The following is a 17,025-nucleotide window of genomic DNA, read 5'->3' as shown; positions in this document are numbered from 1 at the left end:
CCACGCTGTCCTGGAAGAGCTGATCTGCAGAGGTCCTGGCTGTTGTATCATCTCAGATGTAATACTGATGGCCTATCCTAAAGACAGGCCATGAATATTACAAAGATGGATAAATCTTTTAAAGATTTGTCCAGGAATTGGAGCAACTCATGTGTCGGGCGGGAGGTGCAAAATAAAAAATAAATAAATAAAAAGCGCCTTCACCTGTCCCCGTTGCTCCGTTGTCCGCCGCCAGTGTCCATTTAGTCTCGTGCCGGCGCCTCCTTGCTGGGAGTTCTGCACGTGATCATGTGATCGCTGAGACCAATTAGATACAGGATTTCCAGAAATGACGCCACGAGACCGAACAGACACAGGTGGGGGGACAACTGGGGGCTGGGGACAAAAGCTCAATGAAAAACACTGTAGAAAAATTACATTGAGATTCACTGCAATTTTTTTTCACAGTGTTTTCAGCTGTGTCTCGCTATTGCACCGAATCCTTATAGAGGACCTTCCACCACCTGGGGCACGAGCGGTTTATTACACCGCTAGAAAGCCGACAGTGCGCTGAATTCAACACACTATCAGCTTTTCCGTTCTGCGTCCCCGGAGAAGAGCTATCAGTGCCGATACCGCAGCTCTTCACTGTCAGAGGGGCGTCTATAGCGCTGTACTGTGAGAGGGGCATTGCTTACCGTCTAATGATGACGCTGAGCAGTGAGGACCCCCCCCCCGCCCCCTTACTAGTCTATGGACGAGAACTATCAGGAGGGGAGGGGGGCGTTCTCACCGCTCTCACAGTACAGCACTATAGGCGCCCTTCTGACAATGAAGAGCTGCGGTACCGGCACCGATGGCTCTTCAGCAGGGGCACAGATCGGGAAAGCCGGTAGTGTGCTGAATTCAGTGTACTGTCGGCATTCTAGCGGTGCATAAAACCGCAAGTGCCCCAAGATGTGAAAGGTCCTCATTAACCTCTCAATATACTGTACATCACACTATAAGCATACCTCCCAACATCAGAAGAGTAGAAAGAGGGACAAAATGTGCGGCGGGGGCAGTGGCAGATTTGGCTCCGCCCGCTTTTATGTTGACTCCGCCCATTCTCATTCATTTTTTCATGTGCCCCCACACAGTATAATCCTCCTACAGTCACCTGTAAATTATATGTCCCCCTTCCATCTCTGCCCCCAGATTCATGTCCCTCCATCTCTGCCCCCAGATTCATGTCCCCCCTCCATCTCTGCCCCCAGATTCATGTCCCCTCCATCTCTGTCCCCAGTTTCATGTCCCCTCCATCTCTGTCCCGTTTCATGTCCTTCCATCTCTGCCCCCAGTTTCATGTCCCCTCCATCTCTGTCCCGTTTCATGTCCTTCCATCTGTCCCCAGTTTCATGTCCCCCCATCTCTGCCCCCAGATTCATGTCCCCCATCTCTGCCCCCAGATTCATGTCCCCTCCATCTGTCCCCAGTTTCATGTCCCCCCATCTCTGCCCCCAGATTCATGTCCCTCCATCTCTGTCCCCAGATTCATGTCCCCCCATCTCTGCCCCCAGATTCATGTCCCCCATCTCTGCCCCCAGATTCATGTCCCCTCCATCTGTCCCCAGTTTCATGTCCCCCCATCTCTGCCCCCAGATTCATGTCCCTCCATCTCTGTCCCCAGATTCATGTCCCCTCCATCTCTGTCCCCAGTTTCCTGTCCCCCTCATCTCTGCCCCCAGTTTCATGTCCCCCATCTCTGCCCCCAGTTTCATGTCCCCCCATCTCTGCCCCCAGATTCATGTCCCTCCATCTCTGCCCCCAGTTTCATGTCCCCCCATCTCTGCCCCCAGTTTCATGTCCCTCCATCTCTGCCCCCAGTTTCATGTCCTTCCCCATCATTGACAAATCTCAAGCATTTTCACAACTCTTGTAATAAATGAAATCGAGCTTCAACTAGCAGGTGCAGGAGTGGCGCTGTTTTTAGATGCAGCCATGTTTCTCTAACCCTAAACAACCCCCTTAAAGATCTGTAGATGCTGAGACTAATGTAACAAGAGGTGTCCTTTAGAAATGAGCGAATAGTATTCGATCGTATACCTCGCTGCCATAGGAATGCGTTAGTGGCCAAACACCAAGGGGTTAAGCGCATTGAATATTCACTGCCATGGGGCCATTGTCATTCAAATCCGTTCAGCCGTTTTTGCGTGATTGAGGAACAAACACACAAACTTATTAGTAGGAATAGGATAGGATGGGATTATCAGCAATTCAGTATGGAGCACTGGCTCCCCCTGGTGGTAGACAGATAACAGTGCGGCTGATCATAGTAAGGGCTAGTTCACACGGGGACATGGACGCTGATTTTGACAGCGGATTTCGCGGCCAAATCAGCGTCCATACAATGTATCCCTATGTGAACTGCTCGCTTTTTTTTTTCTGCTAGCTCGCTAGCAGAAAAAGAAGCGACATGACCTATCTTTCAGGCGGAAGCCGCGCGCGCTGAGCCGCGGCTTCCGCCCAGCCGCAGCGCCCTCCATGTCGGCTCATTCATTTGAGCCGACAGCGGAGGTGAAAGCCGCAACCGCGATGGTCACGGCGGGAGCAGTTCACATAGTGTGGACATTGTATGGACGCTGATTTGGCCGCGAAATCCGCTGTCAAAATCAGCGTCCATGTCCCCGTGTGAATTAACCCTAATACTCCCATTATTCTCACTGGTAATACCCTCGTGGGTGTCCAAGGCTCGGTAATGTACATGCGGAGTGAAGGATAACACGTCATGTAGCAGAAATATTTCTCATCAATCTACAAATCTGCAGCGAGTTTATTTGGTTGTGGAAATGTCATGGACTTCATCACTGCAATGTATAAGGGATTGTGCAGCAAACTCTGCAAGTAACAGAGATCCGCACTGGGACAATTCCTCTACTTGTGGCCGTACCCTAAGTGTCATATGGGGATCCCTGTTTCATGGCTGCAAGTGCCCACAAGACTGCAGGGTCTAAGGACACCATTATACACTCCCATATCAGTCTGACCCACTAAAGAGCCGCTATCACACTTATCTGTAACTGGCCTCATGGTGGCGCTGTAAATGACTTCATTATGAAATGCCTGTAGATGGCGCTAGTCATGGGACTTAGTTACGGGTACTCTGAGGCTGGCACTGCAGATGCATTGGTAAGGGAACTATTTATTGGGACTGTTAGGGTAGCTGTGTTATGGGTGCTGAGTCTGGGGGCACCACGTACCCCACTTTATCTTGTGCAGAAGAAGCATGTACAAGGCAGTCTGTGACATCCGTTGCCCCCAGGTCCGGCTTCTCTTTGCAATACACTGGTCTCTTGACGAGGAATCATTTTTTTAGGACTCTGCCCAGGTTTGTAGGATGGCGTCCCCCTCCTCCCCGCAGCACCTCCGCCATATATCAGGTGTCACTGGTAGTAACATGAACTCTCTTACGTTATTAGCGCCTCGCACACGGCGACGTGGCGGCTTCGTTAGGCTTTGCTTTTTTGCTCTATGGAACCAGTTAAGTCAGCAGCGGATGATATTGTTCTGACAACGCGCGACACCGGAGTGAAGAATGGGCCAATTACCCCCCTGCACGACGGCCCCATGAAAGGTCTGCAGGGTAATAAGATATTCTAATGGATGGGCTTCAGCTTAGGCAAAACTGCTCGGATTGTATAAATATTTGGCTAAAACTCCCCACAATGCGCCGAGCGCAGGCGGACGAGCCGCACGTTCATCACCGCGAAAAGGGTAATGGAGCCTCTGGGAGGACTGGGAAAGGTCTCTGTGGAAAGGACAGGCAGACGGGGGCAGGTTAGGAGGAGGTAGGTGAACGCCCCGGGGAACAATGGAGGTGCCAACATCACAATTACTCCGGAATATAAGCCAATTAATGTTTAATGTTTCCTATAAAGAGCAACGGCTGCAAATAATAAGAGACCACGCCAAAAGAAAAAACTCTGCCGTGAATCCGGAGTCTGGGGGAGAAGACCCTTCATAGCCCAGCCGCCATCTGCAAAAATTGTACTCTATGAGCTACTGAAATCTAGCCTATGTTCACACTGAGAAATGTTTAATTAGAATCCACATGAAAAACTCCTAAAAAACGTCTCCCCATTGTTTTCAATGGAAGTCAGTGACCGACACCTTGTTGCATTGACTGTAACAAATCAGAGCGCTGACCTGCGGCAGGGACCTGTACCCCAACCCCAGATTTCTGCTGCGGACAATGATGTCTCCGATTTTTTTCCCCCCATGTTTATTTTATGCCATGTGAACAAAGCCCAAGGAGGCGATTTATCATCTGTATCTTTTTTATCCAGTTTTGCTGCGGCGACTTCCAACAAATGTATCAGACATCCAAAGACGTTGACAAATGATTTGTATCCTTAAACGCCTCTACGAAGGTTTCCCCAATGTTTTGCCAGCCCCTCCCTAATTTAACTGACATTGCCCCCCAAAAAGTCAAAAACATACAAAAAGTTGAATGTCAGACATCCACGCAGCGAGTCTGTCTGTTTTTCACTCCATTTTTGGAAATTGAAGTGTATGCCACAAATGGTTAATGAACCTGTCTCCTAGCACAGACACGTCGCAGGGGATTTGGAGCTCTGTGTTACAAGGGGCTGGATACTTATCCTTAGGGTAGGTCATCAGTATCAGACTGTAGGTGTGACTTGAATGGGGGCTACACTGCAGTAACCAGTCATGGCCAGTAGGCAGTGTACAGAGTTGTCTGCTCCAGCGCCATCCACTGTATAGATCCGGCACTGCAAGCTGGTGCAAAGAGCTGATCAGTGAGCGTGCCGGACCACCAATCTGATATCGATGACAAATCCTAAAAATAACAATCTTCTCTGTAGCTCCCCCTAGTGGCTGTTGCAGACAATGAAGATTTAACCTTTTCACTAAAACCAGCAGCCTCATCCAGGTTACAGTGCACACAAGACGTCACATACTACTAAGTGTCATGTAAATAATTTAATGTATTTCCTAGTCCCTCAGTGCACGAATAACGATCCAGCCTCCTCCATAGAATCAGGTCACCTTCCTATAGTACGCCAACATGTCATCTAAGCTCTTCTCATCTAGGGGCCTGTGCTGCTGGGGACCCGGCTCCTCCGGGAACTGATAGTCATATGCAGGAGCAGAACCTGCGGCTTCCTGAGCGGGGCCCGGCTGCTTCCACTTCGTGCTCTGCCACTTCTCAGATCTCTTCTGATCTGCCGCATAGAAGGACGGAGGAGCGAATTCAGGTTCTCGCTCATTTCGTAGGTCATCGCGGACTTTGGACCATCGGCCAAATGTGAATTCTGCAATGAAGAACCGCAAGTTATTATAGTGGAGGAGAACAAAGCAGATTTTTTTATTTTATTTGTGTCTTTCCATATTCACAGTTCTAACTTTATTTTTCCTTCCTCGCTACGTGAAGCCTTGTTTGTGGTGAGATCCTCCTATGTGTTATATCCATTACTATACACATCAGATTTAATATGACCTTTTATTAAGAATTAAACGCAGAGGAAAATACATTTTTATTTCTCAAATCTGCCGATCACCAAGAATCTAGTGCGGGGATTGTACTGAATGGATATTTGTATGATTACGGGGATATCGTATAAGTCTATGGTATTTACTAAGCTGTGACGTTTCTTTAATAAAGTGGGTCATAAAATGTGTTTATTGTCATTGGATTTATTCTTTAGGTTTATGTTAGATTTTATTATTTGGTAATAGTCATCTTTGCCATAAAAGACTGACATGGTTAGCCATTGGACTATGTAGGACTCCAGCACTGGAGGGTCACAGCACTAGCCACTGAGCCACCATGCTGCCTATGTACTATACTGGTATATGGAGATTTATCTATAATTATCCCTGTATGGAGAGAGTTTGCATTTTCACCAAAGGAGCCTCTCCCAATATATACCCCCAATAGATGCTTACAATATAAGACAACGTATAGGCATACAGTGGAAAAGGTCACCCAAAGGCTCCTATGTAAGAAACAAGGGCAGTCAACAATGTTGCTGTGTATATATATATATATATATATATAGGAGACACTCTGGATGGGGCCCTACTGATATTCTTAAAATATACCTGGATCTCTCATGAACAAATGCAGCAAGGAGGTGCCGGACTATTGAGTTTTTGCTGGAGAATCCTCCCATAGGCATTAGAGCGGCCTGTGGTCACGGTCAGTGTTTTTGCTTCCCACAGATAACAGTGTGGCCTGTCGTTATTGTCAGTATTTCTGCTTCCCATACTGCAAGATTTTGATGCTCTCTCTGTATATTACAATATGTGAAAGGCACTGCCTACCTAAGAAGACTTGCTATTCAGGTCCTTAGGAAAGATGGATGACAATCCTATTAATAATAATAGAAGTTGCCACCCAGCTTTCCTAGAAATGGAAATAAGAAAAAAAATGGCTGAACAGAATGACGGTGAACAATGAGCAGCACAGTGATCTAATCCACTCATTTGACTCCATGTTTATTTCCATGCACTGCATGTGTATATAGGTATACATCTCAGTCATATACTGCTGCTCCATTGACGTTCTTAGATTTCTTACCTTTGCCTCTGTCCCATTCTCTGATGTGCGGCGCTCCGGGTTTGGTGTCTTTCCGCTCCTGGACAACCACTTCCACCTTCTTCTCATGTGCCGCTGGAGCCGCTGGCTCTGGTCCGATCACTTCTTCCTCGTCTTCATCTAATAAGACACATAACGGGTCAGTACTGGGAATGAACTCCAGCAATAATCTGACTCCTATCCATATAGTGTAGTAAGCAAGAAAAGGCGGAAAGAGGAGGAAGACGTAGAGTGGTAACCATGTGCTTGTTCTGGGAGGCGCCAGGCCATCATGTATTACATAGTCAGCTATTTATGTGATTGTAATGCTGGATATCAAGAAAGGGGAAATGAGTGACCAAACCCAACTTTTCTCTGGGACTAAATGGCAAGTATGGCAAAGCAAAGGCGATCCAGTTTATTGCTAAGGCTACTCCAATCTAAAGCTGGTCATATAGTTTAGTTACCTGACCACTGAATGTTCCTATTCCAACCCCACCTACATGAAGGCTTGGATCAGCTGAGCATGCCAGTGTTCCCAACAGGTAGAGAAGAATAAGACCCCCCTGGCAGCAGCTTATCACACTGGCGAATGAATGATCAGATACATTTAATATCAACATGTCCAACCCTTCTTACCCCTGACATCTGCTATAAGGGGAGAGCCGGCTCCACCAAAATCACTATTTTACCAGCTTAAAGAGGTCGTCTGGGATCAGGAAATGAAAAGCAAACAGCAGAAGGTGCTAGAAAATAGAAATGCATTCATACTTACCTACGCTGGGGTGGCCATCACTCTGTTTGTGTATAAAGTGGCGGTGACGTCACATGGACAGGACCCACTGCAGTCAATCCCGGCTCTCGGCCGTATACTTCTGAGAGTAGTGACTGGCTGTAGCGTCCGGTCAATGTGACGTCACCACTGCAGCAGCTCTGTTGTATATAAACTAAGCAGTGGTAGTGATGGCCGTCCTAGTGCAGACATGGAGGGGAGTATGAATGCATTGTTATTTCCTAGTCTTCCCTTACTGTAGGCATTTAGGTTTTACTATCCTGGACAATCCCTTTAAGATAAAGAGATAACGTCCAACAGACACCACGTTAGGTTTTCTGATACACTGTAACGAATCAGGTTGCTTTCAGGTTTTCAGCTTTTGGATGTAAACAAGAATGTAGAGATGGTAACAGAATGCAAGAAAGTATCCCAAGCATGGCCGTGTGCTACCCTGAAGTTACTTCATCCTCACCCTGAGCAGCCTGCTCTGTCCCCTCTCCTCTCTTCATTTTCCTCTGTCGCAGTTTGGAGAGCCGTGCGTCCAGCATCGCCTTACGTTTGGCTTTTAGTCTCTCACGTTTCACTCTCTGATCTTCAGTCTGGAAGCGATCAGACGTTATTGTCAGTGACCATTGACCAGCAGAGACGCACAGTATGAACTCCATCTCCCATCTTACCTGATCTCGCAGCATATTCAGGGTGTCCATCTGCTTCCGACGAGCTCCCTCATCCTGAGCGAACGAAAAATAGCCGACACCTAGTTCTCTGGCCTCTGCAATCACACAACATATAGAAGAGAGATTAGTAATAGAATCTGTATATAGAGTATACAAAACATATGAAGTATCGAGGGCAATAGCTGACACGTTATCGTTCCCTGTTATCAGCCATTTCAGTTTGGGAAGGGGATGACTGTAATATCCATTAATGGGATGAAGTGTAGAAACCTCCCTGTTTACTACTTGAGGTCACAGATATAAGATAATATCAGAGCTACCTCCAAGGAAATGAAACCACACTGAAGCCAGAAGGAGGTCCATAAAGATTCAGGGGTCTGCTATCCTTGGAGACAGATCCTCCCCTCTCTGTGGGTCCTGACATGGGAGACAGAAAAGTACCAAGCAGTTCATTCTGCCTACAAGCCACGTACCGTGGTCTCTGATGTTTTCGTAATGGACGGGTCCGATGGGTCTCTTCAGGGCTTCCTCCTCTTCCTGCTCCCACTGCTGTCTCTGCATCTCCCTCCTCATGTCTTCAGACAGCAATGTCTTGTCCTGGGTGACTGGTCTGGGGACACAAATGGAAAACTAAATGTGGAAGAAAATACAGACCTGAAGTCTAGAGATAAAAGTATCACACCATGGAGAGGTGTACTAGGAACTGAAATAGATGCAAAGGCTTTCATTATAAGACATAACGTAGCGATTCCTTGTCATTTTCAAGATCTCTGCTTCCTGTCACTGACCTCGAGCATTAATATCTTATGACCTATACGTCCGGCAGTGTCTAATATCATTTGGGTCACATTTTCTCTGCTTGCTGTCAGTGAGGGGCAGTATAGGCGTTTTACATCCAGACGCTGACGACCCTGCCTGACCCCCCCTATACTTAGAGCGCACTACAATCACATCCAGTCTAGACTATATTAGCAGCACAAGTCTATATTGCCATGTTAATTTGCTACAATATATCAGTGCAAAGAAAACGTATACGCCAGAAGGCATTGTCCATGCTTGTGTGATGGGGTCTCTTGGGTTTTGCAGTTGCCGACCCTTTAACAATCTATAAATCTTTCTTCATCCAGTCATAACTCACTTTTTCCCTTGTAGATCTTTATCCATTTTCAAGAGATCAGGCAAATCTTTCTTCATACAACGTCTTGAGCGTCCCAGCGAGTCCACATAATCCACCCTACAAAGAAAACACAGTGAGACGTCAGCATCTGATAATCCTATTATGAGCTCATTTTATACACTTTTCTGTAACTACCCGACGATCCGGAACATTTCACTGCCAAGCACCAGACGCCACCTGAATGCCTGACATACAATCCCCTATATGGGCCACTACAGGACAACTATATGGCCGGCTACTGAAACAGACCTCACGGCGATTATCCTCCCCGCTCCGGCCCTTAATATCGGAACAATTACTATTATATAGAAATTACACCTTCTATGGCTTCCTAATAGACATGGGGGGAATTGATCAAGTCTGGAGTTTCCTACACTAGTCCTGATCTTCTGTGCACCAGAGTGGAGGTGCGTCTAATATATAAGTAGATACAAGCTTCTTATTAGACGCATCTTCTGCCATTCACACATTTAGGATTTGAAGAGTAAGACTGGCGAGATTCCATATTAAAGGGCTTTCCCGTAACCGTAGGATTAGTGGGGGTCCGACTCTCTGGACCTCTGCTGATCAGCTGTTTCAAGGGACCGTGGTGCTGGTGAAAACATTATGACCTCTTCCCAGTGGAAGTGAGTGGGATGACGCTGTAAATACATTGCACAGTCACTATGAAGTAGACAGTGGACAATATAAAAATTGCAGGGGGGGGGGGGTCACAGCTTTCACAAAAGTGCCATGGTTCCTTGAAGCAGCTGATCAGCAGGTGTTGGACCCTCACTGATCTTTTATTGGTGGTCCTCAATATGTAAAGAAACAGGAAAACTCCTTTAAAATCTTCAACACATTAAAGAGGAAAGCACGGATTCTGCACAAGTAGCAGCATGGATTCTGCTCAGATAATCTGGTGGATTAGCCCCATGTAGTTTAGCTTTCGTAAATGGGGCTAATGCGCTGTGTATTCACCTACAACAGCACATCCGTGTGTCCTCTACTAAATACATACACATCTGAGACACATCTGATCATATCCTAATACTTCTCACAGCTGAGGGTTTGTTACCAGCCTAGACAATCCTCCATAAACTAAATACATCAGTGACACAAATCTCTCTCTTGTCCTAATAATCTGATACAATGTACCAGCGCAGTTCTATGGGATCAGCCTCGTGTCCAAGTAATATAGGATTGTCAAGACTGAATACAATTGTAGCAAACCCACAGTTGTGAGAAGTGTTAGGTTTGTAAAAGTAACCAGACACGGTGAAGAATCAACAACACAGAGACAGGGCTGCTCTTACGAACCATTCCTCCCCAGGGTTCTGCGGAGCTGGAATGGGGAGATCGGGCGTCTTCTCGTCCTCCTCGGTCTCCGCTTTCTTCCTTTCCTTCTGGCAGATGGTCTGTATTTCTTTCTTCTTGTCTATGATCTTCTGTGCAAAGTCAACCAGGTACAGCTCCTCCATCTCCTCGTCTGTCAGAAGAGATGATATTGTATCAGCAGCGTGGAGGAGAAATGTTTCTACTTCAGTAATAATGGTCTCCGAAGTCGCGGCTTTGAAGCACAACAGCGCAAGAGGAACTTAAGGAGGGATGATGTGTGAAGAGCGCCACATAAGAGCCTCTCATCTCTGACATGAAAGGAGCAGCCGCAGTCACAGCCTCAGCTCCACAGTAATGAGCTCCGTCGCTGACATGGCTAAAAGACGCATCAAGAGCGCAGCGCTGTGATCCTGGGTGACTGAGCGGCACACACGCGGGCACAACGTCGCTAATCTCCAGCCTCACACACATCTCATTCTGTTACAGAAACCTTCCATAACCCCCAACACATCGAAATCTATTTGTCTATAAGCTGCGATAGGTTACTGCATCTTACAAGTGGTATTTTGGAGCAGTCCATATATCCTATAAAAGGGATGTTCCTGGGACTTTTATATGAATTTTCTGTCCTAAGAATTGCTCAAGAAGATCAGATGTGAAGGTCTGACTCTCAGTACCCCCCAGATGATTAAAGGGGCCATGGCGGTGTTATTATGTGTCGGCTGTGTCTACTAACTACAGTCCCATTCAAATGAGAAGGACTAAGTTGCAAAATTAGCCAAAATGTGGCGCTGTGCCTATTTCCTTGGCAATATCAGAAGTAGGACGACAAGCAAACTGATACTGGTGACCTAAGGCAAATGGGCACTACAGACAAGGATTCCCCCTCCAGGACCTTCTACATTAGCTAAATCTAAGACGTGCAGAAGTGGCTCCTGCTGTTGTGGATTCCCTGCAATGAGGAGTTACAGGGTCACCTATTCATTTGAGTGGGTGCCATCAATTATTACATGTCCCCTATATGGAAAGGAGTGACCGCTCTATAATAACAGCTGAATGGTGAGAGCCTTGTTAGATGGACCCAGATATTTAGCCAATCCTCTTAGTCATGCCTCCAAACAAAAGAGAAAACTTGACTGAGTTCCTTCCTCCTTATAGGGATACCGTAACAAATGGCATAATGTCTGATCAGTGGACCAGAGGATAACATGTCCCTGTGGATGAAGGGATGGGAATGATGGAAACCCTTGTACTTGTCAGTCCTACAGACTGCTGGCAGGGTGTAACGTTATCGTGACATATTTTAGTAGTAGAAGATGCAGAGAGATATTTACCAGGGAAATCTCCTTTGGTCATCTTCTCGTACAGCTGAGCCTTCTCCTCCAACCTCTTCCTGAAACACAAATGAGGTTCGTTCCGTGTTAATGTCTTATTAATAGTTAAACGCAATGGACAGACCTGTGGCGAACTACAACCCCCACCATGCCCTGATATATATATATACATAGTATAACTGCATGTCAGGGGTTGGGGTTTTGCAACAGCTGGAAACAACTATTCAAGGTTAAGCACAATGGTAAAGAGAATACATTACCCAGAGAATTGAGAGTTTCTGGTAAAAATATATATTAGAGAGAGGATATTAGGATTCATAGACGTTCCCAAAACATACAATATACAGTCTTTATACTCCTGTGATGTTTGTCTTAAGGATTCAAAGTAGTTTTCTAATTTACATGATAAGGCTGTGAAGCTATTTATTTATTTTTTTTTAACACAGATTAAGTTATTTCCTCCTGACCAATTACAGCTGCCACCACTAGGCGGCGATCTGTATACAGCTGTATATGGCTACTACTAGCCTGAGTAGGAACTGTATACAAATGGAAAGACATTAATGCAGGGGACAGTGATCTGTGCCCTAGTAAAACATTACGATGCTGGTTTCTAGTATCATTAGAGGGTCTCTTGTCAAAAAGTCCATCACCAAAGATCACTGTGACCTTGCACTTTCGGTCCCCTCTTCTGATCACTGGGGGGGGGGACCTGGTGATCAGACCCTCAGCGATTGGACACTTATCCCGTATCCTGTGTATATGGGATAGGTGTCCTTACAGCCACAACCCCTTTAATTAAACATTATGTGACCTGGATTTCTCCAGCGAGTCGTCCTCCTCTGTCTTCTCCTCCGCGTCTCTCTCCGCTCGGGCAGCGACGCCGACATTCTGCTTATTCCAGATACTCGGTTTCTAAAGAGAAAAGTTACAGAAAATTCTTCTTTCGCCGTCTCCAGATTATATGAAAGTCTTATACTTAAAAATATGCTGACTGGTTGTGTCTAGACCACTAACCTGCCACGTAAACTGCGCCAACGCTACCTATCCGGCTATGAAATACATGTATTCACGTACCTTGGGGACAGCTCTGGGCTTCGGGACGCCTCCGGCTGCTTTGACAAGCTTTTCATGCTTGAATTCTTCTTGTTTCCGGAATAGTTCAGCTTTCAAGTCAACCAACTGCAAGAAATATAGACATGTATGTAAATGACGGCTGCAGGACAAGGGGTGCAGACATCTCACGAGGCCGCACTGACATCCCCCCAACATTATGAATGATGTTGTATTCATCGCCATTTATGAACGGACCTGGAGAGGTCACCTGCAACCTTGTCGTGCCCAATGCTGTGCTCAGACTGCACCTCCGTATGTGGATTATGGGAAATTGCTGGCATTTACCTGAACTCACCATTCATGCACATCCTTAGATGGAAGTGTATGGAGAACTTATCAAGACTGGTATCTCATAAGCTTCTTTCAATCTCCTCTGTGTTGAACTGAGCTGTGCCCAATATATTTAAGTCTATGGGATCATTTAAATCTATGGGATCAGTGAAAAACAGATTCTACATGGATGCAAAGTAAAAAATGGACCAATACATCCGTGTTGCACGTCCAAGAATCTGACACGTGTGTAACTATTCCATATAGGGTTTGTGCCATTAACAACACCTATCCCCTTATCCATAGGATGGAGAGAAGTGCGAGACCCCCCAGTGAACAGGAGAAAATGCAGGGGGAGGGGAAATGCAAGTCCTCCTGAAGTCTCTGTGAATGAAGCACCAGTGCACCTGTGTAAACGGCGCTCTATTCATTTGTACAGGGCCCCTAGAACTGCAATCTCTGGCAACCCTATAGAAGTGGATGGAGCGCTATCACACAAGTGCACTAGGACTTCATTCATAGGGAGACTTCAGGAGGACTTCTGTTCCTCCATTCTCCTGATCACTGGAGGTCCCAGCAGTCGGACCCCTTTTGCTCTGACATGTATCTCCATCCTGAAGATAGGGGGTAAGTGGCTTTAAGAGAACTGCAAATATGACATTTATTTAGTACAAGACCCAGAGACTGACACTTTGTTTATGTTGGTGCAGAGGGATCGGGAACTTCAGGTTTCCACAGGGCCAGTGTTGGAGACCAATCCAAATTCCTCTGTATGAACGGATGCTTAGACTTCTGTACAAGTGTCAGTCTTGCATGGGATGCAGAATTTCAGCATGTGGAGCGTCTGAACGACCCCCAAGGTGCCCATACACGTGGCGGTTGTACGGCTGTAAGAACTGATGTGTTTATTGCAAATATTCTTCACCTGTACTTGTTGTGACAATTCGCTGCGCAGCCTCCTTCACACCATCAATGATTGGCCGCATTTCACAGATCGCGATTGATCCAGAGACTGGGAATCCTTACATGGCAGCGATCTATAGAAGAGGCTCCTGTCCTGTCCTGTCTATAGTTTGGACCACCAGTCCTACCATTGTAGATCAATAGGAGTCCCAGTGTCTGGACCAGATTCAGTTTCGGAAATGTGGCGATATATAGTTTAGATTTTCTGGACTAGATTTGTCCACATCCCTGGGAACTAAACCGTTCTCTCTCTCGCCGCGCAGCATTTGCTGCATCACAACTGCTATAGCAGCTCTAGGGTTGGGTTTACATTGGCATCATGGCTTCCTATGGACAGATCTATATTCTGCGGAGCCCAATGGAAATCATTGTCAGATCTGGTAACTTCACAAACAAGAATAGGGGTAAAGGCTGTGCCAGGGCCTGATAGGCGGACAATACTGCCAGTGTGAACAGAGCAATACGTACGTCATTGTATTACCATTCACTGACAGCAAGCAGGAATATAGAAGACTGGTAGGAAGTCCTATACAAATACAGTATATACTACACAAATACAGTATATACTACACAAATACAGTATACAGTATTTACTACATTATACAGTATATACTACATTATACGGTATATACTACACAAATACAGTATATACTACAGTATACACTACATAATACAATATATACTACATTACATGGTATATACTACAGTATACGGTATATACTACATTATACAGTACATACCACATTATACAGTATACAGTATATACTACATTATACAGTATATAATACATGACGTGATGGGTGGTGCGGGGTTTCTGCCTCAGGACCGGTGTGGACTACAACTACCAGCAATATACCTGACGTAGGTGAGTGACATGGTACTACAAGTCTCAGAACAACCTGCCTCTATATAACTGGAAATGCATGCTGGGACATGTAGTTCCCAAATTCCCTCAGGACAGATGTAGGACTACAATTACCAGCAAATGTCCTGACACAGACGAGAGTAAACAGGCTCAGATCAGTCACTTGGTACTGCAGGCTGTGGTTGGCAATGCATGCTGGGACATGTAGTTCCCAAATTCCCTCAGGACCCTTTATACTCACCGAGGCCGCCGTCACATCCAGCAGCTTTTTCTTCTTATCCATTGCCCAGGCCCCAGATGGAAGAAACAACAACAGCAGCTCCTTCCTCAGTCCTCCATCTACGTTACTACCACACAGCCGTAAACCGACACTTCCGTCAACGCGAGATTCCCACTATTCAGTGATTTGGGCGCCATATTGTGGTTGTCCGGCGTCCAAAAGCGTTTTTTACAGACGCCATCTTGTGAATGGAACAGTTACGCCCTAGACGTCCGCCGCCATATTGTGAAGGTCGTGGTTGGAGACGGTGGAAATATGCGCCATGTTGTGAAGGTCAGAATAAGACGGTGACTCCGGAGTGACGGAGATTTAGGCTTTTTCAGTTATATATTTTCTTTTTAAAAAAAGACTATGGAGAAAGACGAGGGATAGTAGAAAATAGAATCACGGCACGTGACGGCCAATCAGGTCGCAGGTTTCATTTTCAAGCGCCTGTGAGAAATGAGAGCTGGATTCTGATTGGTTGCTATAGAAAACCGCGCCACTGGTGAGGAAAGCTGTGAGAGAAAAATGAGCAGAAGTGACAGGAGGTGCTGGGACTTGTAGTGCTGAGGTGGAGAACTGTAGCTGAAGGAGAGATGTGGAAAATAAGGATTTCATAGTAATTATGAGGTAATGGCCGCCTTAGAATATACGTTTTACACAAATTGAAGGGGATGTTCATGTCTAGAAGTGCCGGCAGAATAAAGATGGCCGCTCGCTGTGTATAGGAATTTAGAATAGACGTTTAGTCAGTGATTTGGACACTTCTCAAACAAAATGGCCATCAAGGTGGTGTAACGTGTCACATAATGAGCGCCATGTTATGTGATGTCCGCCATATCGCCATGTTATGTGATGTCCGCCATATCGCCATGTTACGTGATGTCCGCCATATCGCCATGTTATGTGATGTCCGCCATATCGCCATGTTACGTGATGTCCGCCATATCGCCATGTTATGTGATGTCCGCCATATCGCCATGTTATGTGATGTCCGCCATATCGCCATGTTATGTGATGTCCGCCATATCGCCATGTTACGTGATGTCCGCCATATCGCCATGTTATGTGATGTCCGCCATATCGCCATGTTACGTGATGTCCGCCATATCGCCATGTTACGTGATGTCCGCCATATCGCCATGTTACGTGATGTCCGCCATATCGCCATGTTATGTGATGTCCGCCATATCGCCATGTTATGTGATGTCCGCCATATCGCCATGTTATGTGATGTCCGCCATATCGCCATGTTACGTGATGTCCGCCATATCGCCATGTTACGTGATGTCCGCCATATCGCCATGTTATGTGATGTCCGCCATATCGCCATGTTATGTGATGTCCGCCATATCGCCATGTTATGTGATGTCCGCCATATCGCCATGTTACGTGATGTCCGCCATATCGCCATGTTATGTGATGTCCGCCATATCGCCATGTTACGTGATGTCCGCCATATCGCCATGTTACGTGATGTCCGCCATATCGCCATGTTATGTGATGTCCGCCATATCGCCATGTTATGTGATGTCCGCCATATCGCCATGTTATGTGATGTCCGCCATATCGCCATGTTACGTGATGTCCGCCATATCGCCATGTTACGTGATGTCCGCCATATCGCCATGTTATGTGATGTCCGCCATATCGCCATGTTATGTGATGTCCGCCATATCGCCATGTTATGTGATGTCCGCCATATCGCCA

At 46.3% G+C, this 17,025-nt stretch overlaps 1 protein-coding gene across 1 annotated transcript; it reads right to left on the bottom strand.

The window, feature by feature from the left end:
* Positions 1-4,031: 4,031 nt before the first annotated feature.
* On the bottom strand, positions 4,032-15,471 carry CCDC174 (coiled-coil domain containing 174). The gene is made up of 11 exons (XM_075286611.1): positions 15,295-15,471; positions 12,917-13,021; positions 12,654-12,754; positions 11,840-11,898; positions 10,488-10,656; positions 9,150-9,245; positions 8,485-8,621; positions 8,012-8,106; positions 7,807-7,933; positions 6,563-6,700; positions 4,032-5,294 (listed from the first exon to the last, which is right to left on the bottom strand). The coding sequence occupies exons 1-11, from the start codon at positions 15,334-15,336 to the stop codon at positions 5,020-5,022; spliced, it is 1,344 nt and encodes a 447-aa protein (XP_075142712.1). The 5' UTR covers positions 15,337-15,471; the 3' UTR covers positions 4,032-5,019.
* Positions 15,472-17,025: the final 1,554 nt, after the last annotated feature.

Source organism: Leptodactylus fuscus, chromosome 9, assembly GCF_031893055.1.
Source record: "Leptodactylus fuscus isolate aLepFus1 chromosome 9, aLepFus1.hap2, whole genome shotgun sequence".
Taxonomy (NCBI): Eukaryota; Metazoa; Chordata; class Amphibia; order Anura; family Leptodactylidae; genus Leptodactylus; species Leptodactylus fuscus.
Note: the sequence above shows the minus strand (reverse complement) of the source record. Positions and strands in the feature narration are given on the sequence as shown.